The following is a 13,566-nucleotide window of genomic DNA, read 5'->3' on the forward strand; positions in this document are numbered from 1 at the left end:
GCCCTGAGAAATGTGCTTTAAGTATACACTACTGGGACCATCTGACACCTCTTACATCTAAATCCTGAGAGGAGGCTGGGAGGTGGTAACCCCAGAATTTGAAATGAGCACTGAGTACTATTCTGGGAGCTATCAACTTGCTAGGGGTGGTCTGCTACAACTCCAATCTTAGGGTAACATTAGGGTATAAGTGAGTGAACTGTTAGATACACAGACAAAAGGTCTTGAAATCTTGAAAATAAGCGAAAAGGAAAACCATATAAAATTGGTAACAACTCATTTAATAGGTGGTGCTTTAGACCTACCTATATCTAGGATGGTGTAAGCACAGCCCTTAGTACAGTACCTAGAAGAATATGGTCCGTAAAAAGTGTGGCTTTTTCCTGTGGGCTGCTGGGAAACTCAGCCCACATCTACAAGACTTGAGAGTCCCTTATGAAGAAGAGAGAGACAGGCAGCCACCACTTTACCTTGTTCCTCATGTCCAGCACTTCTTGAGGGTCAGTGTAGAGAGGCACAAATTGGTTTGGGTTTTCAATCCGGATCGGCATGCCACTGCTGGATTTTTCTACCTCATCCGCCTTCATCCACTGTAAATGCAAGGTTAGAGGGTGAGGCAAAAGAATAAGGCCACAACCCTCTTTAGGGGTCCACCCATTGAGATCTGGGCCCCCCAGCCTACATGGAAGGTCAACCAGACTATTCTTGGATAGTCTCTCTCCTTGGGCTTCATTAATGTCTCCCAGAGTAGATATGGGTGACAGCACCAGCTGCCAAAGGCGGCCCTCAATCCATAAAGAACACAGGAGAGCAGGGCAGGGGTCAGACCTTTGGTAAGCAGCTTAGACAGGTAACCACTAAAGTTTCAGTATCACATAACTGGACTTGAGTTTTGAGAGTTTCATATTATTTCATACAGAGCTACTCTATTTGCTCCAGTTACTTTCATGTTAGTTAGAAATCAAACTGAGAGTCTATGTATATGAGAGAGAGACAGAGAGAGAGAGATGGAGAGAAAGAGAGAGAGAGAGACAGAGAGTTAATACAGGTGATTCTACTTCCCATCTCCTGGGTTTCATCAGACTTAAGAGTCCAAATGGTGGTCACACATCCCTGGAATTTCCCGGATGGCCCTCCGGACACAGGAGCAAGAAGCAAAATCCAACTGCTCTTGGGTCTGAGGCTGCTGGGAGTATCTCTTCTGGCTGCCCTCTGGAAAAGCCTGCCCTCAGACCTAACTCAGAGCATGGGTGCAAGAAAGGGCCTGCACAGCTGCTCCCAAGGGCCCGAAAAGGAGGCCTAAGAACAAATTGTACAAAGCTGTGCACAAGGAAGACTGGCTGTGTTCCCTTGTAAAGTTGCTGAAGTCCACAAATGGAGCTTTCCTTTCCTCCCAGGGCTGTCCTGGCTTCCCTCTTACTGTGGTCTTGGGCCGGGGGCTGCCCATGCTCCTCTGGACCTCGTCTGCCACGTTGACCCTCAGGTAGGTGTTTGGTGTATTCAGCCAGCGGGTCTTCTCCTTCTGCTGCTTCTGGGCATGCTGTCGCAAGGCCGGCACTGGGGCACCATCCTCCTCAAACACAAAGGCTGTGACCGTGGCTGGGATCTCCACCTCACTTTTGTGTTTGGTTTTCTCTTGGACAAAGGGATGGCGGTATGTGTAGCCTGTTCTATATCCCTAAGACAATCAAAAATGGAACCATTAATAATGGAAGAAAAAGGTCTGTAGATACACACAAACACTTTACACTTTGTTCCCTTCCATTTAAAGTATCCACTTTAAATCTCCATTGGACAATCTGCCTTCCTGGCCTTTTGGTGTATTTCAGAACTGTCCCCTCCTACTGGTCTCCAACGTGCTCACTGATCAGGACTGAGAGAATCCCTGTGTTCAGAACCTTGTGAACACAAACAAGCTCTTTATCTGCACAGAGGCCCAAATTGCATCTGGTACAGTGGTTCTAACCCTGGCTGCACAGTGGAATCTGCAAGGGTGCTTTCAAAGTACTGCTGTCTGTCCAAATTGCTGACTTAACAAGATAATGGCTTAATTGGACATGGCATGGTCTGGGTTCTAAGATTGTTAAAAGCTTCCCTACCTCCCCCCTGGAACCCTGAAAGCTGACGCAAGAACCTCCTGGCCTCCTAAGAAAGACCGTGTACATATACAAACACAGAGCTGACAGCTGCTCCTTGTGAGAACAAACACCCAGGAAGCATCTGCCCGAACAATACTCAGTTCTCCCTGTCTTCCTTTTTAAACTAAAATGGCAGTAGGGTATTGTTCTGATTATAAAGAAAATACAGATCCATGTATAAAAATCAAACAATACAGAAAAACATAGGAAAAAGTATAAACTAAGCAAAAACTCACCCCCAGAGACAACCATGAAAACTTTCCAGTCATCTCTGTGTATGTATTATACATATTTCTACTGAATTGTTCATCTTTTTCACATTGATGTGTAGTAGTCTGTTTTCACAGTGAACCTATTAATCTTCAGCTATTGGTTAATGTCACAAATATTTACCTCTACAATTTGTCTTTTAGCTGTTTGTAGTGGAATGGTTTACAGAAATGCAAATTTGTGTGAGTGTATGTGTGTGTGTCACTGGCAGTTGAACGTGGGGCCTATCTATTGAGCTACATCCCTAGTCTTTTTCATTTTTATTTTTTATTGTGACACAAGTTCTCACTAAGTTGCCCAGGTTACTTGTAATCCTCCTGCTTCCGTCTTCTAAGTCACTGGGATTACAGGGATGCACCAGGCCCAATTTGAATTTTTAATGTTATTGCGTTTGTCAATATTTATCATCATGATCTCTATCTCACCATGCTTAACAAGATCTTTCCTAATAAAAGCACACTGCAAATATAAATCAGCGTTTTTTTGTGTATCTCAGGGAGCTCATTTTTCATGTTAAAATTTTGGAAAACTCAGGCTTTTGTGTTGTTGGAAGGAATAAGGTAGCAATTTGCCTTAGTTTTCTTTCCTAAAGGGCTTTTCCTCACTGACTTATAGTGTGGCTTTTTACCCTGTGTAGCTTTTCAGATATTTTGGACCTATTTCTGGATTCTCGAAGCTGTCATATGGATTTGCTCGTCCATTCTATTACTCATACTTTATCACACTTTAGCAAGGGGTGGACCTAGTAATTCCTACTTAGATTCTTTTTATAGCATTTTTCTAGTCATTCCTAGTTTCATGTTGAAAGTACATTTTGTTAAATTTTTGTACCTGCCTTCATTTTTGAGAGAATTACATTCAGTGTGCAGACTGATTTTGGAGCACACGACTTCTTCACCTTATTGAGGTTTTCTAACCAAGGATAAATTATAACTCTTCACTGATTTTTAAGTTTTCTTTGACATCTCTGGGTAAAGTTTCAGTTTTTTTTTAAATGTGATTTGCTTAATGTTTATGACTTTGCTCCACTTGCAAACAGGATTAATTTCTTCTATTAGCATCATTATTATTTACAGTTCTTGGGGTCAAACCCAGGCCCTAAGTACCACTAAGCTATACCTCCCAAACCCCATTATATTTTCCAAGAAGTTAATGCTAAGATACAAAAACTGATTTTAAATAAATATTTTTGTATATCTTTTGCAAGTATTTTGTATACTATATTTATATATATGTTTCCATAGTTGACTACCTTAAAAGTCTCATTGCTTCTCATTTTTTCAGCCAATTTTGGATTTATTGGGTATATATTAATAATCTTATTTAATTTATAATTCCTCTTTCTTATCTCTCACTGCATAGAGTTCCAATATTAATCCAGAATATAATTAAATAATAGTCCTAAAAGCAGAAATAATTATTTTGTAATTATGCAATTATTTTGTAAGTATGATGGAAATACTTTTAGCATTTCACCATTATATTGGTGAAATTGTTTCAGGACAAGTCATTTAATCATATTAAGTCACCTATTTCAGTTGATAGCTGTTATTTTTATAAATTGATGTTAAATTTTCATCAGGTTCCTTGATACTCATTAACATGTTCATAAAGTTTCTATCCCTTGAATCTTACATAATATCAACCTGTCCTTGCATTTTTAAGGATGAGCCTTCAATTACTGTATAGTATTAGTCCAATGTTATGTTCAATATTACCTGCTAGTTTTTAAGAACCTTTTTCTTTAGTGGTAGAGATTGATCTCAAGGCCTTTGCACTGAGCTACATTCCCAGCTCTTGTTTTATCTTTTACTCTGACATACGGTCTCACTAAGTTGCCAGGCTTGGCTTGAATGTGTCCTCTCTCCCCCCAACCTCCTACAGTGTTGGAATTATAGACATGTGCCACCACGTCTGGCTCATACAGCACCTTTTTCATTCACCCACAAAGTGTAATTAGTCTAAATGTGCTATAATTGTTATAGCTTAGTATTCTTTCAGTCTTCTCTGAAAGTTTAAAGAGCATCATAATTCTTTATTTCTTAAAGAGTTGAAAGAATTCCTATATGAGATCATATAGGCATGAGAATCCACTGAGGTGTCAATTATCCAGCACCTAAATGGTACCCAGGAGTTGCACTGTCTTTGTGGATTGTACCTTTCACTATTATAAAGTGAACCTCATGTCCACCTGTAATGAGATGAAGATAACTTAAGAGGGGATGAAAGCAGGGAAAAAGTATTAACTATTTGCCATGACCTTGACATGATAAAGGGGGCAGAAGATACTAGCAGTAAGGATTAGAAAAATGAACCAGGTGGAAATGCTGTGAAGATAGATTTCAGTCTCACTTTTCCGAGCAATCTAAGACATTATAATTTCTTGCTACAATTAGCTCCTCATTGTATATGCTTCCCTTTTGTTCTTAAACTGTCTCCTCTAATATCTCACACTGTTAACTACTTAGCCTCTGGCAGAGAAAAGAATATGTCAAAGTAATTTAGGTATAATGTAATGAACCAGCCCACTTCTAGACACACGCCCGTTCAATTTCTTACATGATCAATTCTTCAGTTCACTGCAATAGGGAACTATTCTGAAGCTGCTGCCCAAGAATAAGGAAAACAGTAATATTATGTGCCTTCTACATCAAAATCAAAAGGCTAAAAAGACAGGGCTAACTACATAAGAGGCATAAACTAAGCTCCAATATGAGAGGCTATGGAGATATATAAATAAATTCTCATGGAAGTCCTGGATCACTACTTCTCACAAAGTACTCTGCAAACATGACATCCATAACAACTAGACTGACTGCAAGTCTAAATCAAACTCCCCATCAGCGTGCCCTTCAACAACTGAATCAATGTGCTGGCAAATTTTCTGCCCACCAAATACCTTGTGCTGTTTGGTTCTGGGGGCTAAGTCTCCATGGACCAGCCTAGAATGGCAGTGGCAGGGGACTTACCAGGTTGTCCAGCATCCTCATAAGGGCCTCAAACTCGTGCTCCCCCAGGCGGCTCTTCTGCATGGGTCCAAAGGTGTTCCCGGCCCACTGCACGGAGCCCACCTCGTGGGGCCGATGCTTCTCCTGCTCCAGGAGAATGAGGTTCTCCACTCCCCCAGCACTGGATAGAGCCGACACCTGCAGCAAGGAGAGCCAGAGCCCATGTGCACACGGGAGCCCACCCTCGTCTGTGCCCCTGCATGAACTGGGACCAAAGGGGCCACAAGCGTGAACTCAAAAGCCAGAACAGGTGGGAAACTGAGGAAAAGCCACGCAAAACTTGTTGGCATGCACCCATTCCAAGGGATTAGTCTTTCCTTTCCCGATCTCAGCTCCCAGAGAATAGAGAAAAGAAATAGCAAGTGTTAAACCCTCAGAATAAAAGGATACAGAGGACTGAAAAGCTAAGATAAAGACCAATTTAGACTTGTGATTATTTCTGGGAAGAGAAGGGAGGAGGATGAAATTGAAAAGGCTCCAAAGAAGACTTTAATTCTTGTCTGTAACATTTCTTGAAGAGGAAAAATATTTGAAGAAAAAGACTATTAATATTGGTTAAATCTGAGTCGTGGGTGTCTATTATGCCCTTCTGTGTATTCTTCTATATGTTTGAAATCTTTCTAAGTTTCTTAAAAGAAATAGGGTGGTTTCTAGGCCAGTGAAATTGGAGTATAACCTGATGGGAAGGATTAACAGATCTAAAAGAAAACTTACAGAATAGTACCGCCCTCTGTGGTACTCTTGCCCAGACAAGACAGCCCAGGAAAAGGAGACAAAGAAAATGTTTACAGTGCACAGCCAGCAGTGTGTAGGTTTAAAGGGTTTTATCCAGGAACGTAGAGTGTCTGTTCCATGGTCAAAGCCCCATGGGAGGATATAGGTGGTTGCAGGCAGTGGATTTGGAATAACAGGACAAAAGAGATGTATATACAGCAAGACACATTAGAATGATTCTTAAAACCATTCATTTAACTAATCTTATGTTCCAATTGCATGCTCATCTGAGAGTATGTTCTATGGACTCCACATGTCCAGCACTTGCATGTAATGAGTCAGGATTTAGCTTTCTGATTAAGTTCGGCTACAGAGAGAGAGTGGCTCTTGGGCAATCTCACTGGACTGAGCCAGGCAGTCTGTGCTGTGCACTAAGCCATTTGTCACCCCGAGTTAGATTGGATATTTCACGTAAGCATGCTATTCCCGGGGAGCTGCTCTGATTACATACATTTGCAATTATTTGGTGTTTTGGTGTTGTTATTTTTTATTGAAGATCCATTTAGCCTGCTGACAAATGTGGGCCTATGGACCTATGAAGATCTAAACAGTCCCTCAGGTCTCACATATTCCCATGCTTATCAGATGTCCCTATAGTGTTCCTTGGAGGTCAGCCAGGCAACCTGCTAGGTGAACCCCTAGAAAAGAAGAGGGAGGAAGAAGATTTTCCACACCCTTCTCACCTAAGACACCTGTCCACATGTCCACGTGACTGTTCTCACCGATCCTGCTCCAGAGAGGCAATGCCAGGTAGCCTAGAAGGGCGTGAACTTAGGTGTCAGTCTACCTGGGTTTTAATCCTGGCTTTGCTACTTCCTGTGTGATTTGGGACAGTTATTTACCACCTGTAGGCCTCCAGTTTCCTCATCTGTAAAATGAAAACAGCAGTATCTACCTTGTAAGGATTCTTAAGATAATGATTGTAAAGCACTTAGAAGAGCCCCTGGTGCTTAAGGAGTGCCCCAGGAGTGTTAGCAGTAAATGAATGAGATGCAGACTCCTCTGGGACTGGTCATTAATGGAGAAGGAGAGAGAAAGGGAGGCAATGGTTCATAATCTTGCAAGAGCTGCCTCCTCCCCACACCATCTTCCTCCACTGGTTTCCATGGTGATGGGTAACAGATGGAAAAGAATTGCCTTTGCATCTTCCCATCTGCCTGTGAGCAGAACAGGGAGCTGCCTTTCTCAGCTAGGAATGACCCAGTTTCCCGGAACCCCAAATTGATGGAGAGCAAAGAAAACACAGTCTTCAGGAGAACTGAACAGGCACTCAGCCTTGAACCACAAACATGACCACAGCCACATCTGCATGTTTGCCAACATCACAGAGGGAGAAAACAAGGCCGATGTGGAAACAAGCTTCAGTGATGGTCACTTCGCTGCAATGACCCCAGTGAGACCCAACAGCACCTGCAGCTTGCTGCTACATGTGCTCTTCATGGCCTGACCCATTGGCCTTTGGTGTAATTTTCTAAAGAATCTTCTAGCTCTGTTCCTCCCTCCAGAACCCTCTCTTCCCATCAGCTAAAAAAAAAAAATATACATATATTGAAGCTTTACTGCAGGCTAGATGACTGCACAGCCTGAGATACTTTAACAAGGTCAAATCAAATCCATCCTAAATATTAAGTGACAGCAGTCAGGGGTTTGTCAGGACAATGGCCAGCAGCACTGCCCTTTGATTACAGATGGCCATTCTGATTTTGATTAAATTACCTAGTGGCCACTGCTGGGGTCAAGAGGCTGGGCTGTCTTTGAGATGAATGAAGTTTCTCTGTAAGCTAGTTGCTTAGAGAAGCCTCTTTTCCAAAGGCAAGATGGAGAGCTTTGAGCAGTGTGGGTTGGGAAGGGAAGAAGGCTTCTCTTTGTAGCTGAGGCTCTGGGGGGTCCTGCCACCAGTAAGTGGACAGAGTTTTGGATTATACCATTGGTTGGGGGGCGCCACATCAGAGAGGCACTACCTGTGTCCTGGCCTGTCCCACGGTCTCCACTTCTGCCCACCGCTGCTAGAGGTTGGGCATTGGACTCTCCTTGCTTCCTCCAACGCCTCTGCATTATGGGCTTCATAACTGTATTTGCAACACAGTCATCTAAAAACTGTTGAAAGGGCACCTATGGGTGCCTTTGCCAGTGAGGTACCAGCCTCTACCATTCTTCTCTCAGAAGGCTGAGAGAAAGGTGGTTGGCTTTCATATGGTGCCCTTCTGCCAGGGTCCATAGAGACACCCACCAAAAGGGCCCAGCAAAGAGCTAAGGCATCCTGCAGCAATAGGTCTCTCCTGCCATGAACTGAGTCCTAAAAGTACCCCTCATGACGCTTCTCTTTGTCTGAAAAGCCTCGTCCCCACAGTAACCCTCTGGCCCCTATGTCTACAGTTGAGAAAAAATGAATTTCAGATAGCAAATGTGCTACCCAAGGACACACAGCTGGAGCCCAGTCAGGCTGGGAACAAGTCCTCCAGGGCTGGCCAAGACTCTCCTCACCATGATCAACTGGCCACACTGAGTGTGTGTGTGGCTGATCCAGTGAGCAAACTACACAATGAACTCCCTGGACATCGTCTTAGGACTGCCTAGCTGTTCAGGTGGCCATGTCACCACTCCAAATGGCCAGCCCCCAACTTCTCTTTCCAAATTTGACTGTGTTGTTGACTTTTGCAAAACCCCCACCTCCACTCATTCCAATCTGTTACAAAGAAATAAAGTGGGCACAGCCAGGTGGAGCAGGCATACCCAGGCCACATACGAGCATGGTAAAGACTTGCTGTATCCTTGGCAGTTTCTCCCCTGTCTACCTGATGAGCCCAAGTAACTCTGTCCAGGCTCTAAGCTCCTAGAGTTGGGTGGAAAATGGCGCTTAGTTTTTCTAAGTCATGGAACTGACTTTATGTGTGACATTTTAGAAGTGTAAGGTGATGCAAAAGCAAAGAAACAGGGTGAAAATTTTGGAAGACTGGGCTCAAAGGTGTCCCTGACTCACAACCAGCAGGGCCACCACTATTCCCACAGACTTCATCAGAGCCAACTCCCAGAGAACTTGCTCACCTGAATCTCACAGGCAGCCTGCAGGTGGAAGACTTTGTAAAATGCCTCCTCTACGGTGTCACCTAGAGCAACCACGCCATGGTTTCTTAGCACCAGGATCTATGGAGGAAGAAACAGCCAATTAAACCCCAAGCTTGGGAAAAGTACTTCAGAGAGAGCTACTGCATTTTATGTAGATTAATTTCTATATTCAATCCTAGAGCCCCCAAGTTATTGTGTATTATTATTCCTAATCAAACACCCCAATGTGTTTGACATGTGCTTTTAACTAAGGCTTCTACCCTAAGAAACTGAAGAGGATTTTAAAAACTGAGACCATCCAGCCTGATTGGTTGCTTTGGACAATGCCTGGATTTTAGGCCTTGGAGAACTCCTAATTTTCAAAAATTGGTGTGAATGAAATTATTTGACATCTAACACAAGGGTCAAACCTCAAAAGTAAGATCTTGCCCCGGTGACTTTACTAATTTGGGGGTCAAAATTCAAGAGGGTGGTTCTGTGAGAGCTGGTTCTCCAGGAACAAGTGAGTCACATTATCTCTTTTGACCTCCAACTTTTCCTTCACAAACTCGGTGAGGCCCTGACTGGTACAAGATCACACAGTTCTAGGAAAGAAGTAGCCTTCTAATCTACCTGATCTTATAGATTAGGAAGTAGAAATCTAACTAGAGGACTTCTCTGGATAATTAGGCAAAATCTGAACTAGAACCAGAGGTTCTCACTATTGGTGCAATGTTTCTGACCTTGCTGGGGCCAGGTGGGGCAGGAGACCTGAAATGAATTCGCACCAATAGCACAACTCCCCAGAGGCTTAAACTTCCCTTCCTGGAAACATTCTTTGGTTGGTTTTAGCCTCAAGAACTCTAGAACCAGACAATGCCTATATGGGATCTAAAACACAGCCTCACGTGTCAGACCCATTCTTGCAGAGCCTACCCAGGCTGAGGCCTCACAGCCCGGAATACCACGTCCTCTCTTGCCACATACAGCTGGAGGTTTATCTTTCAAGGACCAGAGAAATGGAAAGAGACAATGACTCTGACCCACCAAAGATATCAGAGACAGCAAGTGCCGCCTCGTATAGCACCCCTCTCCCAGCACTGCTAATGACACTTTGGAGGGTATTGGGAGATTGGTGGGGCTTCTCACTCAGCTTAGAGCTGGGGAGATGGGGACTCAGACAGGAAGTGAGTTGGACAGTGAATGCCTTGCCAGGATGGCAGCAAGCCACCAACCCAGGCTCATTTTTGAAGCCCTCCCATAGCAAGCTGAGCACCCCCACATATGCACTGTTACACGAACTACATATATGCCAAGCAATAATAAAGTCCCATTTTTCTCCAGCAAGTTGGCAATAAACAAATGAATAAATAAGTGTGATAAAACTCAAATTTAGGGAGATGGCAGGAGAATAGTACTCTTTATATTGGGGGAAGGGAGACACTCTTTGTAGGGGGCACAAAGAAATTTGTCCTAAGGAAATCACCTCATGCACACACAGACTGGCTCGAACGATTTTTATGAGTGCTTATATTAAGAGAAAATTCAGAGGGCAGGGAGACCAGCTATGACCTGCAAACACAGAGGTTTATTCAGGAAAACAGTGGCATAGCCATTCACATAATGAGGCATCATTTAACAGTTTAAAATAGTGACAGAAAAAATAATGACATACAAATGTGTCTACTATACATTGCTAAGGAAAGGGAAGATCTTATTTTATGATTCCAGTTATATAAATATATGTGAACTCACTAGGGTGAGAACCAAAATCTCAGAGCAGTGTCAGAGAGATTTTTTTCCTTTTCTTCCTTTTAAAAAAGCTACCTGCAATATCTAAACAATTTCCAAAGAATGCATGTCACTTCGGTGACACTGGTTTTTCACAGTGCCACTCCAGAACATCCTCCCAGAAGGGCTGTGCAAACCTTGCAGGTGGGTCCAAGGCACTTCTGCAGGTTGACACGATCAGCTTCCTGCTCCATTTCCCCATTGAAGTCGTAATAGGCCATGTCCCCCACCAGCAGGGCATTGTGGGAGACGGGCAGGAGGCCCCACTTCATGGCTGACACCTGTAGGGAGACAGTGGGATAGGGGGTACCTGCAACCTCCATCCTGCCAGCACATCTTCCCTTCCTGAGAGCAGCACAGGCCAGCTCCAATCTGGGGTCCACGGAGTTGAACGAGGATGAGAAAGGCCTTGGCATCCTTCTCTACCTGCTCAGGAGGTCTGTCTTTCATACAACGGGCTCTAATGTCTCTCTATTGGTTTTCATAACAGGGTACTAGCTGTCAGAATGGCTGGACAGAATGTACAGAAGGAAGCCATGTGGTCCTGCTGTTGTTTACACTTGCCTTGGGACTCTGAGAAGAGAGAGGTATGCAGCAGTTCGTGCCAGGCTGGGGTGAGCAGGGCCCAGGTCCTCTGGGATGAGTCACTGGAGCCCCTCAGCCTTTGTTTTAGTGTAGAAATAACCATGTCTCCTTGCTCTAATAGACAAGACCATTTGGAAACCATAATTTAAGGCCCCGAGAATAAGACTGTAACCCACACACCAACCTCTTATTAAAGCAAGGAGCATGGAAAGGCTTAGCAGGGACCTTGTCCTCCTCCTTTCTTTCTGCCCGTGATATACATGGTCCCTTGCTCAGCGCAAATACACCATCAAGTTAGTCCAAATTCTGGAAGCTCTGAGCACTCACAACTGGTGCGGGTCACTGAGAAAACAACAGCCTGGTCAGAAGTCTGCCTGCCCCCGTAGGTGTGTGGCCTGGCGTCCAGTAGGATGGGGTGAGGTTTGGGCGATGCCTGAACTTACCGTCTGCTATCTACTGCACGGTAACTTAGATGCACGTGGAGAAATGACCAGAGACCCTAGGGGGACAGCCTGCTTCTTAAGCTTTTGCCTTTTCACCTTCCCTGAGTTTTACATGCTCCTGTCCCCAGCTCTCAGCTACTCTAAGGTTTAGAAAGTTGGAAACGTTCAGTTTTCTGCCTGTTTGATAACCTCTGTCAAGATTTCTCCTCCCAGGCTGGGCACGGTGTGCACCTGTAATCCCAGCATTTGGGTGGCTGAGGCAGGAAGATCGTCACAAGTTCAAGGCCAGCATGGACTACATAGCAAGGTCAAGGCCATCCTGAACTACGTGGCAAGATCCTGTCTAAAAAAGAAAGAAAGGAAAAAAAAAAAGATTTCTCCTCCCAGAGCCTGGGCTGTGTGGCAGCAGGTGCAGCTCCCACCCATATGATTTAAGTAGAAACTCGGAAGGCACAGGCCCTTCGGTGGGTGTCCCAGCCTGTGAGGGTAGCACAATGGAGGACAGTGAGAGACATGTCCCACATCTTACCTTATATCAACACTGTGGTAGTTAGAAAAAAGAAATGGGGGTTTGTACATTGAGAATTTTCTCTCCTCACCTTGGTCTGAGTTCCAGAACTTTCTAAACTGTTTCAGTGAGACCACCAAGAGGGAGAATGTTAGAGACATGGATCCTCTGGGTCTGGCAGCTACACTAGGAGCTTTCATGGGGCCAGGCGGGCACCCACTCACCGCTGCCGTGGCCGGTGTGTGCAAGTGGATGATGCACCGCACGTCGGGCCTGGCTGCATAGATGGCCGAGTGCAGACAGAAGCCTGTGGTGTCCACCGGAAAGCAGCTGCTGCCTTTCTCCACCACCTCTCCCAGGATGTTCACCTTGATCTGGACCAGGGAAAAGAGAGACTTAGAGCGACAGGACAGCAGGGACCCTCGCTCCTCTAGGGTAGGTGGGCCCAGCACTCGCCACCCACGTCCAGGCACTCATTCCAGATGCCAGAACAACTCTGGGCACAGTGTAGGGGAACAATGTGAGTCCTGTTCTCAGTGAGAGTCGTCTCAAGGGTCACAGGTGACTATAATGCAGCAGGGAAAACGCTAGAGCAGAGTTTCTCAAACCTCACTGTACGCATGAATCCCTGGAGTTCCTGTCAGTGCAGATGGCTCACAGAGTCTGGACTCCTAGCCACTTCCCAACTGATACCCAGGCTGTGGTGCTTTTTGAGTATCAAGGAACTATAAGAGAGTCATTCACAGAATTCTCTAGAAGCAGAGAGGAGGAGCCTTTAACACGCAGAGCAGCAGAATCAGAAGCCTTCCTAAAGGACATCATGTTTAAGTTGAGCTTTTTCAATTTCTGAAAACTTAAAAATCATACACAAAGATAAAGAGATCAGTATACTGAACACCCGTTGACCAATCACCCAGAAGCTAGGTTTTAAAGGACAAGTGGAAGGAAATCACGGCTTTATAATCTGCTTCTGACTACAAAAGATAGTGCATACCATAGCTTAA

General features: G+C 44.5%; 1 protein-coding gene across 4 annotated transcripts in view; it reads right to left on the reverse strand.

Annotated features, from left to right (window-relative positions):
• Add2 (adducin 2) overlaps positions 1-13,566 on the reverse strand; it is a 103,843-nt gene that overhangs the window by 16,402 nt on the left and 73,875 nt on the right. For all 4 annotated transcript variants that reach the window (XM_005003357.4, XM_063229566.1, XM_063229567.1 and 1 more), the window contains 6 exons: positions 12,787-12,936; positions 11,164-11,307; positions 9,236-9,334; positions 5,378-5,554; positions 1,421-1,678; positions 471-590 (listed from right to left, as the gene is read on the reverse strand). In XM_005003357.4, coding sequence (XP_005003414.1) covers positions 471-590; positions 1,421-1,678; positions 5,378-5,554; positions 9,236-9,334; positions 11,164-11,307; positions 12,787-12,936 — 948 coding nt within the window. The remainder of the gene's footprint in view (positions 1-470; positions 591-1,420; positions 1,679-5,377; positions 5,555-9,235; positions 9,335-11,163; positions 11,308-12,786; positions 12,937-13,566) is intronic.

This window comes from Cavia porcellus, unplaced genomic scaffold, assembly GCF_034190915.1.
Source record: "Cavia porcellus strain 051 isolate PalLab524CR breed Dunkin Hartley unplaced genomic scaffold, mCavPor4.1 scaffold_18, whole genome shotgun sequence".
Taxonomy (NCBI): Eukaryota; Metazoa; Chordata; class Mammalia; order Rodentia; family Caviidae; genus Cavia; species Cavia porcellus.